At 43.1% G+C, this 25784-nt stretch overlaps 1 protein-coding gene across 1 annotated transcript in view; it reads right to left on the minus strand.

Moving 5' to 3' along the window:
- The window catches only part of LOC115674318 (carotenoid cleavage dioxygenase 8 homolog B, chloroplastic-like), a 44010-nt gene that overhangs the window by 9186 nt on the left and 9040 nt on the right, over positions 1-25784 (minus strand). The window contains exons 2-4 of the mRNA XM_056310802.1: positions 16163-16906; positions 15706-15899; positions 14408-14558 (exon numbers count right to left, since the gene is read on the minus strand). Of these exons, the coding sequence (XP_056166777.1) occupies positions 14408-14558; positions 15706-15899; positions 16163-16906 (1089 nt within the window). The remainder of the gene's footprint in view (positions 1-14407; positions 14559-15705; positions 15900-16162; positions 16907-25784) is intronic.

A 25784-nucleotide genomic window follows, 5' to 3' on the forward strand; every position in this document is an offset into this window, starting at 1 on the left:
TATGTTGCGATATAAGATGATGCATGCTAAAGCAAATAAAAACATACCTGGGGCTACTTACCTTGCTGAAGGGTAGAGTAATTTCAGATAGTTGATATTGTGTGTCGAGGACCCGAACCTATCTTCGGTCGCCTTGACGTGGGGAAATGGTTTGTCTAGGACCCGAACCTTTCTTCGGTTGCCTTGATTGGGGAAATCGTTTGCCTAAAACCCGAACCTATCTTCGGTCGCCTTGACTGGATTTTGCTTTACCAAAGTACCTGCATCTCATAAGGGGTACCTAAAAAGACTTGATGTGAACAGAGGGGATTAATTCTATGCTCAGGAGGTGAACAAAGGGGTCAATCCAATGTTCAAAGGATGAACAAAAAGGTCAATCCAATATTCAGAGGGTGAACAAATGGGTCAATCCAATGTTCAGAGGGTGAACAAATGGGTCAATCCAATGTTCAGAGGGTGAACAAAGGGGTCAATCCAATGTTCAGAGGTTGAACAAAGGGGTCAATCCGATGTTCAAAGGGTGAACAAATGGGTCAATCCGATGTTCAGTTAGTGAACAAAGGGGTCAATCCGATGTTCAGAGGGTGAACAAATGGGTCAATCCGATGTTCAGAGGGTGAACAAAAGGGTCAATCCGATGTTCAGTTGGTGAACAAAGGGGTCAATCCGATGTTTAAAGGGTGAACAAATGGGTCAATTCGATGTTCAAAGGGTACCATAATAATCGTAGGTACATGGATTTTTGGAATCGGGCATAGGTAAAATGTACTTACCTGGGCACGTTCCTGCCTCTTAAGGGCATGTCTCCTGTCAGACAAGTTTTTTTGTGCAAAGACATACGCATTCATCGGAGAAATAGACAATTGAGGCTATTCTGGAATATCGTATGAAATATCTTGACCAACTAGTCAAGATGCTTTTCTTTTTCAAAGAAACACCATGTTTACCTTCTGGGTAGTTTGAAAAGAAATCTGATGAAATACCTGGGATTTCTTACCCGGAGGTTTAATGCATCATCTGCTGAATACCCGACCTTTTTCGGGGCATCTCTTTTGGGATGATAATGAGGGCTTCTCCAGCACCCGGACTTTCGTGTCCTATCACTGGGGGATTAAAACTCTGAGCTGTCAAAGACGATTAGCGCAAACATGCATGCATTCATCAATGATAAACAAGCTAGGCTATTTCAGAATGTGTATTTGAAAGTTCACGCATAATGATTTTTGCCATGTTTGCATCACCAAACATCCACCGAGGGTAATTATCAATTAAGACAATTTTCGCTTGCAAGGTGGTCTTCTCGAGATGTTGAACGAGGGACGTTCAGTCAGAAAGGACTTTCCACTCACTCTCATTGAAAAGGATTGTTTGTCCCGTCCATTAATGCGGGAACATCGAAAACACTCAGTCCGACCGCTATCATATCAACAAGAGTATGAGTTTTCTCGCAAGCGGTACGACGCTGTCAATCTGAGAGGTCTTCTTCAAGGTCGTAATATAGGCTTGGTCAATGGCTTAACAAAGGAGACTGTCCGAGTCAAGGTCATGAAAGAAAATATTTTGCAATTATCATCAGGTTTACAAGTCAAGAACCCTGCAAAACGAGATAGAAGTAGTCTTGCTCGCACTTCCTCGAGCATTGTTTATAAACATTTGAAATTCCACGTTAATTCAAGTACCCTAGTCAGAAGAGACTTCATGAGGGATGTAACGTGGGCTTGGTTTACAGGTTGAGGAACGAAATGATCGTTGGGCTCAAAAATGTGTGTGAGAGTGAGAATTGGTGATCATCTAGCATTGTCACCAGTCTTCTTCTCCACCGTCAGGATACTTCTGGAAAACTCCCTGGGTAATCTTGTGTTTTAGCTTCTTTGACAACTTTTTCTTAAGGAGCTTCTGTGTCAAGCATTTTCCTGGATACCATGCGATCTCTGTCCCAGTTGCTTTCTCAAGAATAGGTTCGTCTTCATCTATCATGTAGCAGATCTTTATCAAGACAGAGTTCTTAAAGTAGGAATTTGTATCGAAGAAGAACTCAAGTTTAAACCCTTTAGGGTCATCTATTCTACACCACTTAATAACTTTGAGGTATTTGAGAGCGCCTTTATCACGCTTAGAGATCTCCTCAGCTAAAACTTCATTGTTTTTCATAGCAGTTACCCATAAATTAGGGACTCCTTTCTCTTCATCTTTTTCATCGTTTTTCTTCTTCTCCTTCATGGGCATCGGCCTTGCTTTTACCAGGCACACTGCTTTTTCATGCCCCTAGTTTTCAACATTTTTTGCTGTTCTTTTGGTGTTGTCAGGACTAGCCTAAACAAGTTTGAGCAGAACAATATTATTAGGCTCTTGGAGTCTTCATCTTCATTTGGTACTTTGGACCATGATGCTCAAACTGTGGTGACTTTTGCCTTGCCCCGGTATGGGGGATGATCACCAACTGGGTTCGTACGAAATGAAATCGCCGGTTCAATTGGGCTAGCAAGGGATATAAGTGTATGAAATAGAAGAAGAATTGCTCTTCGTCATCTTAGGGTACTTAAATTATCGCGAGAGTTCATCTGCAATAAAAACATTCAAAGATTAATGCAAATGAGAGCAAGAAAATTTCTATTCATCTTTTCACCTTGTGCGAGCTGCAAGGTGAGCTGTTGCAGCTGATGATCATAAAATTTTTTAGATATTACGAACTCCTCATCCTTCTTGTCTTGCTCAGTTCCTAGGTGAAAACATCACTGTTATCAATAAGATGTTGGCATTTTGAATAGGCTTTAGTTTGCTGTTTCTCTCTTGAAAAAGCCCTTTTAGCCTCGACTGTTCAGCCGTCGATGGTGTGCTTGTCTTGGAGGACTCTGTTGAGGACCGCCGGATCCGTAAAGACGACGAGGTCGAAGCCAAGGGGGCGGTGACCGAAAAGGGGGGGACGCTCTTCTTGCTCCCTCTGAATTTGAATCCTCCCTGTGATGCTAATTTATCTCAAGCTGCCCCAATGTAGGGTGGTTCTTGACAGGGGTAATTTAAAAGGAACCTCCAAGTGTATGGGCTCAAATGGTCAAGCAAAGGATTAATGGTAGTGTATGGGGCAGAGAAATGAACTGCCTCTCGTCATTTTGGCTATCGTACCTTATGCGAGAAATCTCTTTACCTTATAGAAGTGAAACCTTTTCGCTCATCTTGCAAGAGTTTGGTATGTGAGAATGTGTATAGACTAAGGATTGCCTCTCATCATCCTGACACACCTCGTTCAATACATCGGAGCAGTTCGACACCATTCGTCAAATTGTCAAAATTTTCACAGGGAATTGGTGAATTAAACGGGTAAAATTACCATGCGAAATTCTTTCCAAAAGACATGCAATGCACTTGGGGGAGGGTTAAGCATTTATTTGCTTTAACATGCTTCATCTTTCTCTGTTTCTTTGTACTCTTATGAGAAAAGTTTTTAGGGAAAGAGATACTTACCTATGCTGCAATAGTAGGATAAACCTGCATGGTAATAAGAAAGACCGTGTTAATGAACGGCTCTTTGAGGGACAGGAATTGGGAACGATACAACAATACCCTTTGTGATTCCCTTCATTTGAAATTAAATTGACAACTCCTTGAGTTTCCTCGGATGTCGATAATTCCCTTCTGACAAAAAACATGAGCTTATGTTAGAAATGAGATAATTGAGGGTAAATTGAGAACGATACCAATTACCCTTCTTCCATTTTGCCTTCAAAGCTAGCAGAGTCTTTTCTCCTCTTTACTTTGTTCAGCCTTCTTTGTCTCAGTTTGCTCCTCCATACTCTTGGTCACGAAGCTCGAATGAAATCCTCTATAATTAGGGGTGCTTCCAAATAGAGGGTTCTATTGTCAGTGCATGCTGTGTCAATGCGGTTCCAGCATGTTGAGGAGTTTCTCGTGAATGCTCCGATTCTTGACTGCACAGGCATGTGCAATTGCTTGCATGGGGATCTTCACAGCAAAGCTAATTTCTGCTTTAAAGGTCTTTGACGGATATGGGCGTGACTGCCATCGAGACTTCCATGGTTGTCAGGATCGGCCTTGGCGCCATTTTGTCATGTGCGAAAACCTTTCCGGTTAGACTTGCCACTATGAGTGTTCTTTACTCAATTTTGTCCTATGTAAAAGGAAAAGATATGTCATTTCTATGCTAAAGTGGATGAACTTTAGGAACGAAATACATCCTTTTTGATGGACTGGGAGATCGCATGCCCCCTAGTCTACTCTTCCAATTAAGCACCTCTTCGTCATATTTCATTCGAGAGGTCCCAACATTGGTGCTCTATCCGGCTTGCTAGCACGTCAGAGTCTAGCATGCTCCCCAGTTCATTATCATGGAGTCAAGGAATGTTCAGCATTCTCTTTGACTCTCTGGGGCTGATATCACCCACTGGTAGTAATGAGATTTGCCCCATGTTTCATTTGAAGGTTGGATGCTCTTCGCTCGGACTGCCTCTATCAGATGAGTTGGTTCGTTATCATCACCAGGGTCTGATGTGCTCTTTAGTTTGTGTCATTTTCAAATGTCCCTTTCGTAATAATAAATCAAAAGGGAGGGCAAAAGGACACTATAAGTGCCATAACTTGTGTACGGAGATCACTTTGGTGCCATAACCTTTTTTCGGATCACTTTGGTGCCAAGTCGGAGGAAAAACGATCACTTAAGTGTCATAAGTTTTTTTTGGATCACTTCAGTACTAAAATTTTTGAAAAACGATCACTTAAGTGCTAAAATTTTTTAAAAACGATCATTTAAGTGCTAAAAATTTTGAAAAACGATCACTTAAGTGCCAATCTCCGGCGAGCCACGTCAGCTTCAGAAATTAATAAAAAAAACGCCACGTTGGATTTCCGACGAAAAATTGTGTACGGCACTGGAGTTGGCACTTAAGTGATCGTTTTTTTAAAAATTTTAGCACTTAAGTGATCGTTTTTCAAAAATTTTAGCACTAAAGTGATCCAAAAAAAACTTATGGCACCAAAGTGAGCGCCGTACACAAGTTATGGCACTTGTAGTGTTCTTTTGCCCAAAAGGGAGTATGCTCTGAGACACGAAGTGAGCGAGTTAGAAAGACAAACAGGGCTATGAGCATGCATGCTTTTTCACCACCGTTCTTTTTCGGTCCTTTTGAAAAATGATAAAACGTTTGTTTTATTTTCAAAAGCTTAGAGACAAGGAAGCATGAGGAAGCTCGGGCCTCAGAACACTTCCTTTACATGGCTGGATATCATCAATGGGCCGGTTTGGTATACTACCTCATGCCCTCAAAATATTATTTATTTACAATACACGGATTTACAACCTCAAAAGAGGGAGAGTTCAAAAAGACATTTCTTCCAGCAGAAATGACGACAAAAAACAAAACACAAGGATAGCCCATTTTCTAGGGATTCATGCAGAAAGGAAAAGAGGAATTCTACTCAAGCGGGCTTGCGCCCATTCCCTCCACCGGTCCTTCGTCTATTGCGCCGACGAAGAAATCTTCGAAATCATCATTCCAGGAATCCAGCTCATCAGCTCTTCTCTTTACTGGTGTTAGCTTTTCCATGTTGTCCCATCCACTAGGAATGCTATTCTGCTGGTCTTCATAAAAACTTGATGGCATCTGGTAGTCAACGTAATAGTCGAACTTGCCACCGGGCAGGCCCAGGGTATCCATAATTGCCTTTCCCTTGCGTGTCTTATCAGAAAGCTCAGGGGCAGCGGCACGAAGGCTAGGTACCACCAAGAGGTCATCTTCACCATGACACAACCATGGGGCATGAAAAGTAAATGCCCTAGCGTCCAGTAGGTCTTGAATTTTATTCTTCAGAGCGTCACAATCATCCAACGAGTGCCCGACCTCTCCTGAGTGAAAGTCACAAGATCTGGAGGGATCATAATTAATGAAGTACTCAGGAGTAGGGTGTTTTGGTCTCCTCGTGATCAGCCCCTTCTACAAAAGGATAGGGAATATCACATCCATGGATTTGGGAACTGGCGAGTATCGTCGTACATTGCCCTGCCACTGTAAGAGTTGGACGTCTCGCCAAGTCATGTCGAGAAGGGCTCCCGACGGCGGGTTTTCTTTGGGACGATTTACTTGGGTCATCTGCTCTTGATCGGGAAACGGTAGTGACACATCCGAGATTTGGCCAATGGTATCCATTAACGACGTAAGCAAATCCCGTAGCTCGTCTAACTGATACTGCAAACGTACAAGCAAATCAGGCGGGTTTGCACTGGCTTCTGAGGTCGAGTCTTCGTGTATGGCCCCTATAAAGATGTCGTCAAATAGGGTGACCACACTATCCAGCGTTTCTTCTCGTCCACAATCTTCCTCAATCGGTAGCTCATCTGGGTTCCGATGTCGGTCAACAACAACATTTACGGGAAGCAACGAGGAGCTCGGCTGACTTGAACATTCGGTAGGATGCTTAAACCCCTCAGCGGATTGTCCTTTCACGTGCCCCTTGTTGGCCTGCGGGTTTCTTTCGCGATACCCTAGACCAGCGTCAAAAGCGGATATGGCATTGATTCTGTTTTCATGTTCGGGCAGCGGGTTGTTTTGGACATTTGGCTTGGATGTCTGGAATGAAAATGCTTTGGTGTCAAGCAAGTTTTGGATTCGGTGTTTGAGGGTATAGTAGTCGTCCGTCGAATGTCCTATCTTGCCCATGTGATAGTCACATTTTTTGGACAGATCATAATTCGAAAAGCTTTCTGAGTTGGGACGTTTTGGCTCGGTAGAAAGCAGGTTTATCTTCTGGAGTATGGCCAGGATTTGAGAAGGGGATCCAGGCAACGGAGTGAATTGCCTTTTCTTATATTGCTTCGGAAGCTGGCGACTTGAAGTCGTCTGCTGCTCACTATTCACTTGGACCGTTCGGGAAGGATGAATAGTCTGGGTGTATGCAACGTTCTCATCTGTCAGGGATTCCTTCTCTTTTCTCGTGTTGAGTCTCCTGCTTGTGGAAGCGGGGTCTGTGAACCATCCGTCACGCAGTCCCATTTCAATTCGTTCGCCCACAGGAACAAGACGATTAAGAGATTCAACAGTGGCACCAACCAGGCGGTGTCTGTATTCATACGGAAGAGACTTAATGAACAACTTTACTTGTTCATGATCAGTGAGTTGTGGGGTAACCTGGACGGCCAAGTTTCTCCATCTGGTGGCATACTCCTTGAAGGACTCACTCTTCTTCTTTTCAGTGCGTTCCAGATCGTCACGAGTAAAGGTGACGTCAAGGTTGAATTGATATTGCTTGAGGAATGCATGAGCGGCATCATCCCAAGACTTAAAAGCATCCACATCTTTCGACATATACCATGTCAAGGCTGGTCCAGTCAAACTCGCTCGAAAGGTCTGAATCATGAGGGGTTCATTATCAACGTACTGGGTCATCTGCACATGATACATGTGCAAATGATGTATGGGGCATGAGGTACCATCATACTTCTCGAATTCCGGCATCTTGAACTTTTCTGGTACTTTGACCCGTTTGTATATAGACAGGTCAAGTGGGATAGCATGTTGCGGGCCTTGTAGCTGTTTCAGCATCTCCTCGACCTTTGCAAGACGTTTGTCCTGTTCTGTCATCGGTACAGCTTCAAGTTCAGGCTTTTTGACGGCAAGGGGAAGCGGATCGTCCTCTAGCGGGGGCATTTTGCTGTCGTTGACGGAGGCTTTGTCTTTTCCAGTAGACGGTGGTGGTAACACCACCTCAATTGCTGCAGGCGTGGGCGTGAGCTTGCCCTGAATGGATTCCACCTGCTTTGTGAGATTTTGGATTGCGTTGAGGACCAGCTTCATCTCGTCTTCCATGTTACTGAGACGGACGGTTTCTTCGGTTATTTTTTTGTAACTACCTGTGAAAACGCTGATATGAATGAGTATAATGCCCAATAAAGAATCATTCTATGACCTAGTCATATTATTATTACATATTTTCTTTATTTGCAAAGAAAAAAAACGAGAAAAAAGGTTTTTATTAATATTAACATTACAGGCGACGTCCCCGGGGTTCGAACCTCGGTCACCTCGGACCGTTACGCTGCATCCCCGGATACCACTGGGCCGAAGGCCACGGTGGTGTCATTAAGGGGCGAAAAAATTTATTTATATACTAAAAAGCGGTCCGAGTTATATTAACATTAGTACAACCCATAAACACTTTTAAAGAATAAAAACAAAGCCCCTAAACATAAATACTAGGAAAAAAAAAAGACATGGGCTTTTAACAAAAAAGGCGCCCTTCCTGGATGCTCATTCTATAAACGATGGGGAAGCTATAGTCTCTCGGAGCCGTTTATTTTCACGGACAAGCTCCGCAATAAGTGTATCTTTCGTCCCCACAGTCCTTTCGAGCTGGTCGATCTGTGTTTGGCGACTGGGCTTGTTGGGTACATCCGGGACTTTTGGCTGTAGATTTGCCGGGATTTGGTGATGTATGATGTAGAACAGAGAAGCATGGTGGACCTTTTCCTGCCCTTTCAATAGTCTAGGTACAAGTACATTCTCAGGTTGACATTCAATCCATATCCCCTGGATGGCATGGATTTCGCCAGAGTAATTGTAATTCAAGCGAGTGAATCGAACTCGAAACAAGTCTGTATTGAGAGGTGGCGGGATCTCCTGGAGGGCCCTATACTGGCGGGCTACCCGGTAGGGATAGTACGAAGTGACGCCTGATAATCCGAGTAGTGGAACAGGATCGTGAAACTGATGAGCATACCGAGCTTGACCCTCATGGAACCATTTAGCATGCCATAAGAAAGCTTTGAGATCGGGGTCTTTCAAAAAATTTACCCAGGTAGAGTAATCCTTATGAGGGGAATTATTTTTTAAAACCTCGAACCTTTGAATCGGATGCATAAAGTCATCAATTTCAAAAAGTTGCATGAGGTGCCCAAATCCTCTTAAATGAGATAAAAACCAGATTTGCAAAATTTCTAGGACGGCCCGCATGATTTTATCATCATTTTGTTTAAAACGGTTTAGAGACAAAAATGTTTCTGCCAGAACCGAATTAACATAACCCAAGCCGGTGTAAATTTGTATGGCCATATACGCAATCGAGGGGTTTATTGAATTTCTGCGATGGGGGAAAATGACACACCCAACAAAAGCAAGGATAAAAATTTTAGCTTTTTGGCTCATGGGTTGACTTTCAAAACGCTCATTTAAGAAAAATCAGGGGTAGGCATTGCAATGAGCTTTAACGACTCTTTTCACGGTGTTGCTATCGGTTCGCAAAAACTGGGATAATTCGGGTAGAGGGGACACACCCAAAAGTGGTTTGATGAGTTCAGATCCCAAAGGCTTTCCAATGACAACACTATACTCTTCCAGGGTCGGGGTCATCTCAAGCTTACCAAATATGAAAGTGGATGTTTGTGGGCACCAGAAATGTGCTAATGCTTGCATCATGCCAGAATGGATGTTGATTTTGAGCAAGGGGAGTAGGCGACCAATTCTTGCTTTGACATACTGTTGGCCATTTTGATCGAGTCGGTCCCACCATGCCAGAAGCTCTTTTTTAGGAGTAGGGATGAATTGGACATCAGCTCTTCCTATCGTATGTAGAATGCAATCAACGGGTGGCCTAACATTAACAAATCAAATGAATAAGTAGGCTGAATAATAAAATGAGAAGGGACAGAATATATACCTTTCCTTGAACCATGGCAATCACAATGACATGCACATGAGGAGCGAGGTTCGATTTCTATCTAGACTGGCTCAGCAAAATGAAGTTAAAAGGGTGCTTGTCCGTCGCAGTCTCGCGTTGGTGTCAAGTCCTTTTAACCTCGGCCAAATCGAAAGGAATATCTTATAGTCACGCGAATAGTGGCTAAAGATATTTCTTTACAATTTTTCAGAAATAAATTTCGGGGAAAAGAAAGGCAACCTCTACATCGCGGGCTCGCGTTCGAGGTCGTATCTTTCTTAACACCATCCTAAAATGCCCTATTGCGGCCCAGATCCGACAGCGTGGTTGTGTGTGCAATAATGTAGTGCTAAATCATTAGAGCATGCACAACAATTTATAAACAATCAATTCGCACCTGCAAGAACAAATAATACCTTAATGTCAGGATCATACCCGGAGTCTTTACTGCCAAACAAAAATCATTTTGAACAGGATAAAATATTTTGGCCTAAGTCCACTTAAAAAAATGCAAGTCACCAGCGGAGTCGCCAGTCTGTCGCGACAGACATCTCCCCGCTTTTTATCGGCAACATGCAAAAAAGGGGGTTTCGCCTGGTACGTGCTAAGTCTAGGTTCAGGACTTAACTCGGACTCTCCCAAGCCCATACCATATCGCAACTTAGGGTTTAAGTTTTTTAACATGCAAGTGGTTTATATCAAGGAGTCGCCACTAATCGATTTGGGGTGGGTCGATTAGAAACCCAAATAAGGTGATGGGAGAATCACCCTATTCCTACGAACTAGAGATTAAATGAGTTCGGGGACTTGGTTACACTAGTTGGATAACTAATGCCCTTTCGGTACCATTTTACCCTGTGCATTTCTGAAAATATTTGTTAGGCAATTTGGATTGATTTTAGGACCTTTCTCCTAACATGTGGGGTGATCAAGCGAGTGCATAATCATAGACGATCAGCAGTCAAGATAAATATGCAGCCTTAGGTTCTAATCTTAACTAAGTCAGATGACATTCAAAACACAACAACTCATGCAATTGTATTAAAACATGCATAATAAAAATAACATGCAAAATACTACCGCACAACCTCAGGCTTGTCTAATTTAAACAAGAAAAAAACATGCATAATAATACCACAATAAAATAAAACAACAAATATATCACATACTAAAAAAAAAAATTTCTTACAAAAAAAATAATAATAAATAAATAAATACGAAAAAGAAAAGAAAAATATTTTTTTTAAATTTAAAAAAAATACGGAAGAAAAAGAAAAAGAAAAAGAAAAAAATATTATTTATTATTTTTTTAAAATTTTTTTAAAAAAAAATAAAATAAAATAAAAACCGGGTTGGTTGGATACGAGTCGGGTCGGATCCGACCCGGGTCAACGGATCTGACCCGGGTCAACGGACCCGACCCAGGGCGTTGACCTGGGTTGGGTCGGTTGATTCGGGTTGGGTCACCCCCGTGTGTACAAACACGAGGGGACGCCGGCGGAGCCAAAATTGGCCTTCCGCCGACCGACCCAGGCCGCCGCCGACCGAGAACCGACTCCTGGAGAACATCACCAAGTCCCGCCGCCCACCTGGGTCGCCGTCCAATCGTCGCTCGCCGGCCGGCGACCGAATTAAAAAACGGCATCTTTGAGGCATTTTGTCGAGTAGATGGCGTGCGTGACCAAAATAAACGGTTTTCGACCTACCTCGGGGATCCGGCACACTCCGGCGACCTACCTTACTTTCGACGGCGATACACAGACCATAGGGGACGACGGTATGGGCCGAGATTCGTGCGAAACGGCCGGCACGAGTCCCGGTCAAACCGGGCATAGAAACAGGGGCGAACAGGGGACCCGACGGGCTCACCGGTCGGCGGCGATTCTGGCGAGTCTCCGGCTGATCTGCGGGCGACGGCGCGACTACAGGGACCTGCAAACGCTCAAATCTCCTCTCTTTCTCTCTTTTTTCTCTCTGTTTTCTCTCGGTTTCTCTCGGACTCTCTCTCTGTTTCTCTCTATCTCTGTTTTTGCTTCAAATGGCCGACCCTCTCTCTCTCTCTCTCTCTCTCTCTCTCTCTCTCTCTCTCTCTCTCTTTCTCTCTGGTTTTTATAGCCGGACGACGGAGCGTCTTTGCTCCGTCACGTCGGCATGACGACGGCCTGCACCTGCCTACTTTGGCCAGCGACTTTCGTGGCCACTTAGGCCGGTGCAGAGCAGGGGGGAGCTGGTCTGAGACGGGCAGAGAGGAACATGGAGCTGAGAGGGAAGAGGAGATAAGGGAAGCCGGGAAAACGGGGAGGACGGGACTGGCCATTAATGCCAGTCCCGTCGGCGTGCTCATCCGGCCCTGCTCTGGCCGGATAGCGACGGTGAGGAGCGGCGCCGCCGTGCGTCACGCTGCCGTCGCGAACGAACAGGGGAAAAGAAAGCGACCGGCGCGGAGGGAGAGAAAGGAAAAAAGAAAAAGCGGGCTGGGCCCGCGGGGGGGGGGGGAAAGAAAAGAAAAAGAAAGAAGAGTGGGTCGGGGTCCATGCGGGAAAAAGAAAGATAAAAGAAAAAGGGCCGGGTCGGCCGGGCCGACCCGACCCAACTCGAATTTTTTTGATTTTTTTAATATTTATTTTTGATTTTTTTAAACTCTAATAGGCTCTATTAATACAAATGTGCCTAAATTCTATATGCAATGTATTTAAATAGAAATATTTTTTGTTTTAGGAATTAAAGAAAATTAACTCTTAAATTTTGTGTAATTAATTCTTGGGCCAATTAAAATAGGTGTCAACACTTCCTTTGATAGTTCATATCCTTGATTGATTATATTTGAAATTATATTTATCTTAAATAGTTATCTAGTAAAACCTATAAATAGGCTTGTGTACTATTTATCAATATATTGAAATTCCTCTCTTCTGCGTATTATTATTATTCTTAACTGTTGTATTTCTAATTATTTTATACGGTGAAATAGCTGAGTGAAGAATTCAAAGATTTGATCACACGTAATCTTCATCTATTGGTACATTACAAATCGCACTCTTTGAAGATTATGTTTGGAAGGTATCTAGAGGAAGTCAAGATTAATCCTGATAATTTATAGTTTGTGAATTCTTCTCCTTGTATCACGAGAATTGATACTTTTAGTACAAGAATGAGTCAAGGGGTTCAAAGATTTAGGCTCCGTTCGTTTGCCGGAAAATATTCTCCTTTTGGAAAATATTTTCCCGGAAGTCATTTTCCTGAAAAATGTTTTCCTGGAACACAATTTTCTGGTGTTCGGCGACCGCCGATCCGGCGGCGTCCGGCGCGGCGGCGATCGGCGATCGGCGGCGGTCGCCCGAGGTCGGCGGCGGCGGCCGGCGACCGCGGCGACGGCGGCGCAGCGGCGGCCAGCGACCGGCAGCGGCGGCGGGCGGCGCGGTCGGGGCGGCGGCCGGCGGCGGTGGCGGCCGGCGACGGCGGCGGCGGCCGGCGGCGGTGACCGGCGATCCACTTCCTCTCCCACGGAAAACATTTTCCCTCCCATGGGCAATTTTGCCTTCACTTTGGGGGAAAATGATTTCCTCTTTGTGAAAAGAGGAAAATCATTTTCCTCAAAACAATTAAGGATTTGGGGGTGGGGAAGGAAAATGTTTTCCCACGGAAAACATTTTCCGCCCCCGAACACCGGAAAATGCGGAAAATGTTTTCCAGAAAAATATTTTTCCGGAAACGAACACAGCCTTATATAAACTTGACATAGTGTGGATCATGATGAAATATATCTACTCGAAGTCTTGAACCATAAATACACAACTCAAATCTGCATCAATACTAGCAAGAATCATTTCCATAGATCTCAAGCTTTGCGTGCATAGGATGAAGTCACCACTAAGCAAATTCTACAATATACATCACTGACCACCACCACTTCATCCATGATCTTCACTTCTTGACCAATTCCCCCATTGAAGATCTTCACTTCTTTGGGAGCCGGCGACCATGGAGACCATAAGAAAGGCCATAAGGGAACTTTGCTCTGGTAATCTCCTCAAAAGTGGAGCCATCAAGCAGCAATGCACACCCACCTCCAATTTTTCTCACTAATCATTGATATCACCACACCTGCAAGTGCAACCCCAGAACACAATTCTTCACAAAAGAGAATTGAGAAATTCTTTTTATGGAAAGTTTTCAAAATAGGAGAGTCAACTACAACTTGAGGTATGACAAAAACAAAACTACAATGTGAGGCACTAGAAAGGTAATTCTACAAGAAAAATCATTTTCCATAATTGTGGGGAGACAGAATGTTATACATGTGTTAACCAGACATTTCGAGCAAGAGATATTCATGTCACCTCTCACTTCAAATGATACAAAGATATTTTGAATGTTTTGTCCTCAAATAAGGCATAATGAGCATATGTTGCGATTTTAATTTTCTAAATTCTTACCGTCATCTTCCTCGGTCGCCCCTGGCCTAGCAACGAAGAATGGTTCCGAGGGCACAACGCCATCTTCGTGCCAATTCTTTGCCTTCTTCTCCACTAGATCGACTTGCCAAAACCTCTCACTTCATCAACTTCTCATCAAGAAAATCACTTGAAATCAACTTCTTCTTGCAAGTAAATAATGCAACAACCATACTCCCTAGCACTGGCACCACATCCCTATAATGCTATAAAAGCATGAATTTGAGGGACAAGAATATAAACCTTGGTGAGGGTGGGGGGGGGGGAGGAGAGGAATTGCAAGGGCGTTGAGCTCCACAAGCATAGACAAATCTGTATTTTTTGCCCAAGAAGGCATTGTTGATCTTGCAAACGTCGATGCCTCTCCCATGTTCATTTGGGTCCAATGCTGTCTCCAACTTCCCATATGGACTCCCATCTAATGGTATCGTGAACCTTCCAACCCTGCCCAAATTTACCAACATCACCATCACCACCATCATCAAGGCTTACTTGAAAAGGAAAGTAAATATACTGATTCTGCAAATTGGCCTTTAGTGTGCCTCTCTTCCTTTGTTAATTAGGTGGGATTTTGCAAATCGGGAGTTCAAAAAAAGACCACTTCCATTGTTGATCTTGCAAACGTCGATGCCTCTCCCATGTTCATTTGGGTCCAATGCTGTCTCCAACTTCCCATATGGACTCCCATCTAATGGTATCGTGAACCTTCCAACCCTGCCCAAATTTACCAACATCACCATCACCACCATCATCAAGGCTTACTTGAAAAGGAAAGTAAATATACTGATTCTGCAAATTGGCCTTTAGTGTGCCTCTCTTCCTTTGTTAATTAGGTGGGATTTTGCAAATCGGGAGTTCAAAAAAAGACCACTTGGTTTCTGCTAGAGAATGACTTTGAAGGTGATGGTGCAATTTGAAATTTTTGTCTGATTGTGAGCGATGATTCTAGGCTCTTTATTGCATCGGGCAGGCTTCTACCATCATTGTGAGGGATACAGTCACCAATTTTTGCAAATTTAATGTTTAGTTCAACTTAAAAATACTCGTTACTTTCCCTTCAAAACTTTGAAAGAAAAAATAATAAACATTAAGTTTAATTTCTATAGTTATGAAATAACTACACATATGATTCTGCATTTTAATATTTGTTTCTTTTGCAAAATATTTCAAGTGATTAAATAAAAGTCAAACATAATGTGCTACAAATAAAGAAAGAAAAAAGTAAATTTGGTACCAAACACAAAAGGGCCATTAATGAAACTCGTCATATAGAAACGAGATATATATTAAAGAAAACGGGGTTCCTTCTTTTAAAGAACTACTATATTATTTTCTTATGCATTGAAAACGTATTGTGTGTGCGTGAACAAGTATTATGAAGATAAAAAATTTGGCCTGAAATATCCAAATAATCACATATTTGATCTACCACTAATTTCCTTACATCTGCTCGCAGCTTCGATTTTCCTTCTATGTATTTAATATTTTCATTCTTTACAAGATTATCCTTATCTCAAAAAATTGACCGAAGATAAATATAAGCGCAATTTTAGGCGTGCGTGGACTCTAAAGTGGTGTACGAAAAACACACCTAGCATTGGGAAGTACTTCTTGCCCGGCAAAGGAGTGAAAGTTTTGGAGCCTGAGTTTCTCGAGGATGGTTCTGTCCGCGTTATGCTCGCAACAATCGGCGATCACGGCCACGACTCGCCCATCTTCGTCCGTCTCTTCGTATGCATTGATGAAGTGAAACGTCACGTACAAAGGAACCTCCACACTTGCCACCTTTTTCATGCAAGAGAAGAAAGATAAAAAATTCTTGTAATATTCATTTTTTATATACAAAAAGGGCATGTCTGGACCGTAAAATTAGTAAAAACGCATATCAATGATAATTAGAAAAGAACATACTTCGAGAAAGTTACATATTTCGAATAGAAATATGCATATTTTCGAAAGCACGGACAATGATTCTAAGTTATTGCCTCTACGGCACTCTTCAACATTGTGTTGCACGAAATGAATTTTGAGAGATATAGGAAACTTACGATTTTGCCACTGGCTTTACACATAACTTGCACGCACCCTTTGGATTCTGGGTGCCACTCGAACGCGTACAACGGACTGGGCTCGGCCTTGGGGATGCTTTTGACGTTGTACCTCAAGGGCATCTCCGGCACGACGATGTAGTGCTCGGTGATGGCAAACGAGTGGACCCAACCGGGTGTGGGGCCGCCCCGGCACTCCACCCTTCCGATCACCTTCCGCTCATTCGATCCCCGCTCCATCCTCACTACAGTGTACCCCGGGTTGATCAGGTCGGGCAACACCGCCAGAAATTCGGTATCAGTCGCGATCGGATGAGCGGATTGTAACAGATCCCCCACGGAGTCGGTGTACTCGAACTTCCCTAAGGTCTCAAGTGTGGTTGGGTCGATCATTATCGACCCCTTTTGCGTCTCGGTTAGACAACTCACTTGTCCATCTCCAAGCTTGATGATTCCTGTATTGACATTATCAGTCAGTGACGCCCCAGAAATCAAGCCAGCAAGTTCGCCAATGTAGGATAGGAAATTGTCTGCCTTAGGGAACTCGGAGAATTCTTGGTAGATTAGCTTATTATGCTTCATTGCGGCCTTGTATGCTTCGGATTCGATCTGGCGGTGGCCTGCGATTAATCTTCCGTTCTCGAACTGCAGCTTTACCACCATGGCGTAGCCATCAAAGAGGTGGCCGAAGTTGTAGTCTCCGACATGCCATAGACCGGGACCATTCCTTAGATAAATTCCGTTCTACATATGATTAAATCAACTAATCAGATTCTCTAATCAATAGAAAACACCGGAGCTACTAATTCCAATGCATTTGTCATGTACAATAAGTATACATGAGACTGTAGTGTTAATGATATTATACTCTGAATTGTTGGGGTGTGATTCATACTCTCCAGCGACTAAACAACACAGTGAGCGGGCAGGGGTCCGAGGGGGCCGCCCCGGCGAGGGTTGTAGGGGCAGCGCCCCCGAGCCGCTGGGGCAACACCCTCGAGCCGTTAGAGGGTTTTTATTATTTGAGCCCAAAAGTTTCCTATTTTGAATAGATTTCCTAATTGAATGATTTCATAATTGGAGTAGGTTTCTTAGAAAGAGGTTTCTTATTTTGAATCAAACTATTGCCTATTATATTATCTTTCTCTTGTAATCGAGAGATGTAACAGTGATGTGCGATGTGCTAATTATAGTGGAATCTTGAGCTGAACGTAGCCCTAATTTAAGGGTGAACCAGCATAAAATATCGCGTCTCAAATTCTCTTTCTCGCTTTTACTCTATATTTTTTTCGTGATTGTGTGACGAATCCTAACACGAACAATGTATAAAAAACCTTTAAACGTTGTATTTATAATTATTTTATATGGTGGAATAGCTGAAAAGAATTTTCAAAGATGTAAGATCACACGTAATCTTCATCTATTGGTACATTACAAATCGCACTCTTTGAACATTATGTTTGGAAGGTATCTAGAGGAAGTCAAGATAAATCCCGATAATTTACAGTTTGTGACTTCTTCTTTTTCTCTTTTTTGTGCTAGGTAAGTCGGCGACTTCTATTCGAAAATGGAAAAATTTCTCCAGAAATAGTGTTATTCATTTAAGTAAAAGGAAAATCATTTCATATGTGGAAGTAAATTCAAAAAATAGAACGTCATGATGTAAACACTATTTATGGAGATCTTTCACAGGCAGTGCTGACACAACAAAGTTCCTTAATCTTCTATGTCTAGCGTAATCGATTAATAAGATTTACAATTAACATAATTTGGTTAGTGCAACATGAAAAGAAAATAACATTTATACATTTACGTCAAAGGGATATCGTTTCAAATGTGGAAGTAAATTTGAAAATTAGAATGCCTAATCTAAATGCTCTTTATGGAGCTTTTTTTTTGGGCAGTGCGAACACAAAAAAAAGTTCCTTAATCTTTAGCGTCTAGCATAATTTACTAATAAGATGTACAATTAACGCAAATCAACCGGGGGTACTATATTGCCTTGCGGGTTGATTCGCATTAGCGGTTGTACAGTAGGAGTTTGACCTCCTTTTCGTCATCCCAGGTGCGGGAGGCTACTATACCTGTCTACCCGGAAATAGCCGGCCGAAACCGACGTGGAGTTTACCTTCCCTACCCGGAAGCCCCCATGTTCCCTCCATATATTTTTCTTCCTTGGAGAGAGGGAATACGGAGGAGTTTGTGAGAGATCACTCCAGTTGAAATGAGAAGTCACAAACTTCCCACCTCCACTGAGGTGTTCCCTCCCTTTATCCCCCTTGAGCCTTTCAAGGTCCTGTTCAGAGACCTATGATCTAAACACTATTTATGGAGATCTATCATAGGCAGTGCCGACACAACAAAGTTCCTTAATCTTTGATGTCTAGCATAATCGATTAATAAGATGTACAATTAACATAATTTGGTTAGTGCAACATTGTTGACACCTATTTTTAATTTGCCCAAAATTAATTGCACAAAATTTAGGAGTTAATTTTCTTTAATTCCTAAAACAAAAATATTTCAATTTAAATGCATTGCATATAGAAATTAGGCACATTTTGCATTAATAGGGTCTATTAGAGAAGATTAATTAAAAAAAAAAAAAATTTCGAGTCGGGCCGGGTCGGGCTGACTCGGCCCTTTTCTTCTTTTTGTTTTTTCTTCTTTTCCTCCCCGCGGGCCCAGCCCGCTTCTTTCTTCTTCCTTTTCTTCCGCCCGCGCGGCTGGGCCTAACCTGGCCGGGCCCCTTCTTCTTCCTTCTCCCCCCGTCGCTCTCCTTCCCCTGTTCGCCTCTGTTCGCGACGTCACGCCGACGCACGGCGGCGCCGCTCCTCGCCGTCGCTATCTGGCCAGAGGAAGGCCGAGAGAGCACGCCGACGGGATTGTCATTAATTTCCAGTCCCGTCCTTTCTGTTTTCCCGGCCTCTCTCTCCCCCCTGTTTGCCTCTGTTGCCTCGCTGAACCGGACCCCCCTGCTCTGCTCTGCACCGGCCTGCCATGGCCACGAAAGTCGTGGGGTGGCGTAGGCCGGTGCAGGCCATCGTCATTGCCGATGCAACGGAGCCGGGGGACGCCGCCTATAAAAGCCGAAGAGAGAGAGAGAGAGAGGCCCCGATCGGCCGTTTTGAGATATAGAGAGAAAAACAGAGAAAGGGCGAGACGGAGCGAAACAGAAGAAACTGAGAGCTCTTCCGGCGGCCACCGCGCCTCAGCCATCCATCCCCGCCGCCGAGCCGACGGCGGCGATACAGAGCGAGAGAGAGAGAGAGAGAGAGCCCCCGGTCGGCGAAACAGTGAGAGAGAGAACAGAGAGAGAGTGAGAATATAGAGAGAGAGAGAAAGAGCAAACCGAGTGTTCGTTGGAGCAAGAAGGAGAACCAGCAGCGTCGCCGTCGCCCACGGAGCAGCCGGAAGGACACCCAGACGCGCCGTCGACCGGTGAGCCCCCGGCCGAGAAGCCCCTCTGTTTTCCCCTGTTTTTTAGCGTGGTTAGGCCGGGACTTGCGCCGGCCGTTTCGCGCGAATCTCGGCCCATACTGATAACTCTATAAAAATAGAGTTATTTTATCTACTCTAGGTAATAAATAATGCAATATTTGTTAGAATATATTTGGATTTCCTTTTATTTACTTAATTTTTCCTTGTTTATGCAGAATATTGAGATATGGAGAAAATAAGGAAAATATGGCAAAAAGAAGGAAAGGAATATGCAACCCAGAGAAGAGTTAGAAGGTGGATATCACATTGGGAATTCTGCGATTTATTCCCTAATTTTATACGAAAAAGAAGCAATTGCCTTGTGAGAGGAGTCTTGGATGTTATCATATAAATATGATAACTTGGGGGAACATGGAGTTTTTTTAGATCGTTTTTGTTTTCAGTGTTCTGAGAGTTTTTCAAGTATTTTGAAGAGAAGACAAAAGTGGTGACAGAATTCTTGTTCTTTGATTCAAGATGTTTGGTTTAATTTCTATTGTCGTTTCTTCTTCTATTATGTTCTAATTTTCTTTGTTAGAGCTACGATGTAGCCTAACCATGATGATATGAATTTCATGCTTTTTATGCTTTGCAAGTAATTTCATTCATGTGAGTTATATATTATTGTGCTTAATGCGTTTAGGTGACTGGCCACCACTTGAATGATCCGATGTGCATGTTTGAGACTGAAAAGTAATAATATGCAATTGCCCCTTATAATATATAACCATGAATTAAATGTGGATAGAAATATACCATGTTATTTGTGTAGCTTTCGGTGATAAGGTGGTCTAAAAGATTCATTGTAAACCGGGAATATTCACAGATTTTAATGCGCTTATGTTTATTTAAATTCACATAGAAATATAGTGAATTGATAAACTGAGTAGGTTTGCTATACCTAGAGATAGGATAGTAAATAGACTAGGAAATTCCGCTATCACATGTTTGATATTGTTCTTGTATGCATAATGATCCGAAATTCATATCTAGTGGTTATGGTGAAATCGGATGCTCTAACATATTTTACGATTGATTATCGCCTTTAGTTTATAAAATTTCGTTTTTAAAAATTGTCAATTTTTATTTGTTCTCAATTATATTTTGATCAGTTAGATAAATTTTAGAATTAGTCCATTTTTAATATTTAATTGGTTTATTATCATCAATCTCTGTGGGACGATACTCTTCTCATCATTATATTACTTGTTCAACATGTTCGTTGACACGTGCAGAATTTTACGAACACATACCGTCGTCGGTCCGGATCCCTAGTCGCCGTCGAAGGTGAACCCAAGCCGCCGGAGTCGACCGGATCGCCGGAGGAGGTCGGAATCCCTCGTTTTTCCACGCACCCGCCAGGCGTTCGACGAAATGCCTCAACCAGGCTGGTTTTTGTTTCATCGCCGGCCGGCGAATGATGGTCCGACGGTGGCTCAGGTGAGTGGCACAGCCCACAGGCGGTCCTAGTCGGGCGATTTGGGGGCGGCGCTGGCCTGGGTCAGCCGGCGGACGGCCAATTTTGGCCTCTCCGGCGCCCCCCTCCCCGCGGGTCTGTATGTTCGGGTCGGATTCGACCCGAATCAACAGATCCGACCCGGGTCAACGCACGGGTCGGATCCGTTGACTCGGGTCGACTCCGACCGACCTGGATTAACAGATCCGACCCGGGTCAACGCCCGGGTCGGATCGGTTAACCAGGGTCGGTTCCGACCCGATCCGGCGCCCGGGTCGGATCTGTTGACCCGGGTCGGTTCCGACCCGATCCGGATTGACCGATCTGACCCGGGTCGGTTCCGACCCGGTCTGGATCCGCGACCCAACCCGTTTTCATTATTTATTATTATTTATTAAATTTTTTTTATTAAACAAAATTTTAAAAAAAATTTTTAGAAATTTTTTTTCCGTATTATTATTATTATTATTTTTCCTTAAAAAAATCAAAAAAAATAATAATAAAATATTTTAAAAAAAATTTGTGTGATATATTCTAAAATTTTAATTTATTGTAGTATTATTATGCATATTTTTGTCTTGTTTAAATTAGACAAGCCTGAGATTGCGCGGTAATATTTCGCATGTTATTTTTATTACCGTTGTATTGTTATGCATGTTTTTAATATAATTGCATGAGCTGTTGTGTTTTTGAATGTCATCTGACTTAGTTAAGATTAGAACCTTAGGCTTCATGAATTGTTGTGTTCCTCACTGCTAATCATTTCTGATTATGCACTCGCTTGATCACCTCACATGTTAGGAGAAAGGTCCTAAAATCAATCCAAATTGTCTGACAAATGTTTTCATGAAATGAACAGGATAAAAAGGTACCGAAAGGGCATTAGTTATCTAACTAGTGTAACCAAGTCCTCGAATTCAGTTAATCTCTGGTTCGTAGGAATAGAGTGATTCTCCCATCACCCTATTTGGGTTTCTAATCGACCCACCCCAAATCGATTAGTGGCAACTCCTTGGTATAAACCACTTGCATGTTAAATACTTAAACCCTAAGTCGCGATATGGTATGGGCTTGGGAGGGCCCGAGTTAAGTCCTGAACCTAGACTTAGCATGTACCAGGCGAGCCCCCTCTTTTTTGCATGTTCGATAAAAAAAGGGCTTGGGAGTTCGGTCGCGACAGACTGGCGACTCCACTGGGGACTTGTTTTTTTTTAAAGTGGACTTAGGCCAAAATTTTTATCCTGTTCAAAAATAATTTTTGTTTGACAGCAAGGACTCCAGGTATGATCCTGATATTAAGGTGTTATTTGTCTTGCAGGTTCAAATTGATTGTTTATAAATTGTTGTGCATGCTTTAATAATTTAGCACTACACTATTGCATACACAACCACGCTGCCGGACCTGGGCCGCAATAGGACATTTTAGGCTGGTGTTAAGAAAGATACGACCTCGAACGCGAGCCCGCGATGTAGAGGTTGCCTTTCTTTTCCCCGATATTTATTCCTAAAAATCGTAAAGAAGTATCTTTAGCCGCTATTCACGTGACTATAAGATATTCCTTTCGATTTGGCCGAGGTTAAAAGGACTTGACACCAACGCGAGGCTGCGACGGTCAGGCACCCTTTTAATTTCATTTTGCTGAGCCAGTCTAGATAGAAATCGAACCCCACTCCTCATGTGTATGTCATTGTGATTGCCATGGTTCAAGGAAAGGTATATATTCTGTCCTTTCTCATTTTATTATTCAGTCTACTTATTTATTTGATTTGTTAATGTTAGGCCACCCGTTGATTGCATTCTACATACGATGGGAGGAGCTGATGTCCAATCCGTCCCCGCTCCTAAGAAAGAGTTTCTAGCATGGTGGGATCGACGAGACGAGGGATACGCTTATTGCAGAACTTATCCGTGAAAATAAGCGGCTCCGAGAGACTGTAGCTTCCCCATCGTTTATAGAATGAGCATCCGGGAATGCCGCCATTTTTATTAAAAACCCCGTCTTTTATATTTCCCTGTATTTATGTTTAGGGGGTTTGGTTATCTCCTGTAAAAATGTTTATGGGTTGTACAAATGTTAATATAACTCGGGCCGTTTTTTATGCTTTAAATAAAATTTTTTGCCCCTTAATGACACCATCGCGGCCTTCGGCCCAGTGGTATCCGGGGATGTAGCGTCACGGTCCGAGGCGACCGGGGTTTGAACCCCGGGGATGCCGCCTGTAATACTAATATTAATAAAAACCCTTTTTGCTTATTTTTTCTTTGCAAATAAAGAAAATATGCAATAATAATATGACTAAGTCATAGAATGATTCTTTATTGGGCATTATACTCATTCATATACGCGTTTTCGCAGGTAGTTACAAAAAATGGCCGAAGAAAACGTCCGCCTCAATAACATGGAAGACGAGATGAAGATGGTCCTCAATGCGATCCAAAATCTCACAAAGCAGGTGGAATCCATTCAGGGCAAGCTCACGCCCACGCCTGCAGCTGTTGAGGTGGTGTTATCACCACAGTTTACTGGAAAAGACAAGGCCCTCACCAGCGATAGCAACATGCCCCCGCTAGAGGACGATCCGCTTCCCCTTGCTGTCAGGAAACCTGAACTTGAAGCTGTACCAATGACAGAACAGGATAAACGCCTTGCAAAGGTCGAGGAGATGCTGAAACAGCTACAAGGCCCGCAACATGCTGTCCCACTTGACCTGTCTATATACAAACGGGTCAAAGTACCAGAAAAATTCAAGATGCCGGAATTCGAGAAGTATGATGGTACCCCATGCCCTAGACATCATTTGCACATGTATCATGTGCGGATGACTCAGTATGTTGATAATGAACCCCTCATGATTCAGACCTTCCAAGCGAGTTTGACGGGGCCAGCCTTGATATGGTATATGTCGAAGGATGTGGATACTTTTAAGTCTTGGGATGATGCCGCTGATGCATTCCTCAAGCATTATCAATTCAACATCGACGTCACCTTTACTCGTGACGATCTGGAACGCGCTGAGAAGAAGAAGAGTGAGTCTTTCAAAGAGTATGCCACCAGATGGAGAAACTTGGCCGCCCAGGTTACCCCACAACTCACTGATCATGAACAAGTGAAATTGTTCATAAAGTCTCTTCCATATGAATACAGACACCGCCTGGTTGGTGCCACTGCTGAATCCCTTAATCGTCTTGTTCCTGTGGGTGAACGAATTGAAATGGGATTGAAATGGGATTGCGTGAGGGGTGGTTTACAGACCCCACTTCCACAAGCAAGAAACTCGGCATGAAGAAGGAGAAAGAACCCCTGACAGATGCGGATGTTGCATACACCCAAACCGTTCGTCCTTCCCCAATGATTCAGATGAGTAGTGGACAGCAACTGGCCTCAGGCCTCAAGCCGCCCCAAAGGCGAAATAACAAAAAGCAGTTCATGCCACTCCCTTTGCCTATGTCTCAGATCCTGCCTATTCTTCTGGAAAAGAGGTTGCTTGCTAAAAAGCCAAAGCGTGAAAATCCTGAGCGTTTCCCCAACTACGATCCCTCCAAGGCATGTAACTATCATTTGGGTGAAATGGGACATTCCGTCAATGACTGTGCTGTCTTGAAAAATAAGGTCCAGAAATTGCTGGATGCAAAGATGTTTTCATTCCGCAACGCACCACCTAATCAAGCAGAAGGCACATATGTTGTCATTGAGTAAACTGTAGACTCAATTTTCCTTCTTTAGCATAGAGGCATATTTAATAGTTTGAATCCTCCTATGTAGGAGCTTTTCTTGCTTTCTAAAGTCCTAGTTGTTTTCTAAGATTCCTAGTTTTCTGAATTTGTAATTATGCTTGGAATTTTAGTATTGCAATTTCCATTCCAACAAATGTAATTCGCCTGAACTATTCAAAAGAATTACAAATGTTTTGTTTTGAGGGCCTGAGGAAGTATTCCAAACCGGCCCGTTGATGATATCCAGCCACGAAAAGGAAAGTGTTCTGAGGCCCGGGCTTCCTCATGCTTCCTTGTCTCTAAGCTTTTGAAAATAAAACAAACGTTTTATCATTTTTCAAAAGGACCGAAAAAGAACGGTGGTGAAAAAGCATGCATGCTCATAGCCCTGTTTGTCTTTCTAACTCGCTCACTTCGTGTCTCAGAGCATACTCCCTTTTGATTTATTATTACGAAAGGGACATTTGGAAATGACACAAACTGAAGAGTACATCAGACCCTAGTGATGCTAGCGGACCAACTCATCTGATAGGGGCAGTCCGAGCGAAGATCATCCAATCTTCAAATGAAGCATGGGGCAAATCTCATTATTACCAGTGGGTGATATCAGCCCCAGAGAGTCAAAGAGAATGCTGAGCATTCCTTGACTCCATGATGAGCGAAACATCATTTCGTACAAAATTCGGGGGCAGATCAAGAAAAGATTACTCCTTTTGAACAAAAAAGGTATGTCTTATTCCTTAACAAATTTTGAAAATGACATTCTATCCCTTTTCTTTTGCAGATAATGAACTGGGGACCATGCTAGACTCTGACGTGCTAGCGAGCCGGATAGAGCACCAATGTCGGGACCTCTCGAATGAAACATGACGAAGAAGTGCTTAATTGGAAGAGTAGACTAGGGGGCATGCGATCTCTCAGTCCATTAAAAAGGGTGTAATTCGTTCCTAAAGTTCATCCACTTTAGTATA

This window comes from Syzygium oleosum, unplaced genomic scaffold, assembly GCF_021117445.2.
Source record: "Syzygium oleosum isolate NSW1041296 unplaced genomic scaffold, Sole_v2.1 Sole_v2.04, whole genome shotgun sequence".
Taxonomy (NCBI): domain Eukaryota; kingdom Viridiplantae; phylum Streptophyta; class Magnoliopsida; order Myrtales; family Myrtaceae; genus Syzygium; species Syzygium oleosum.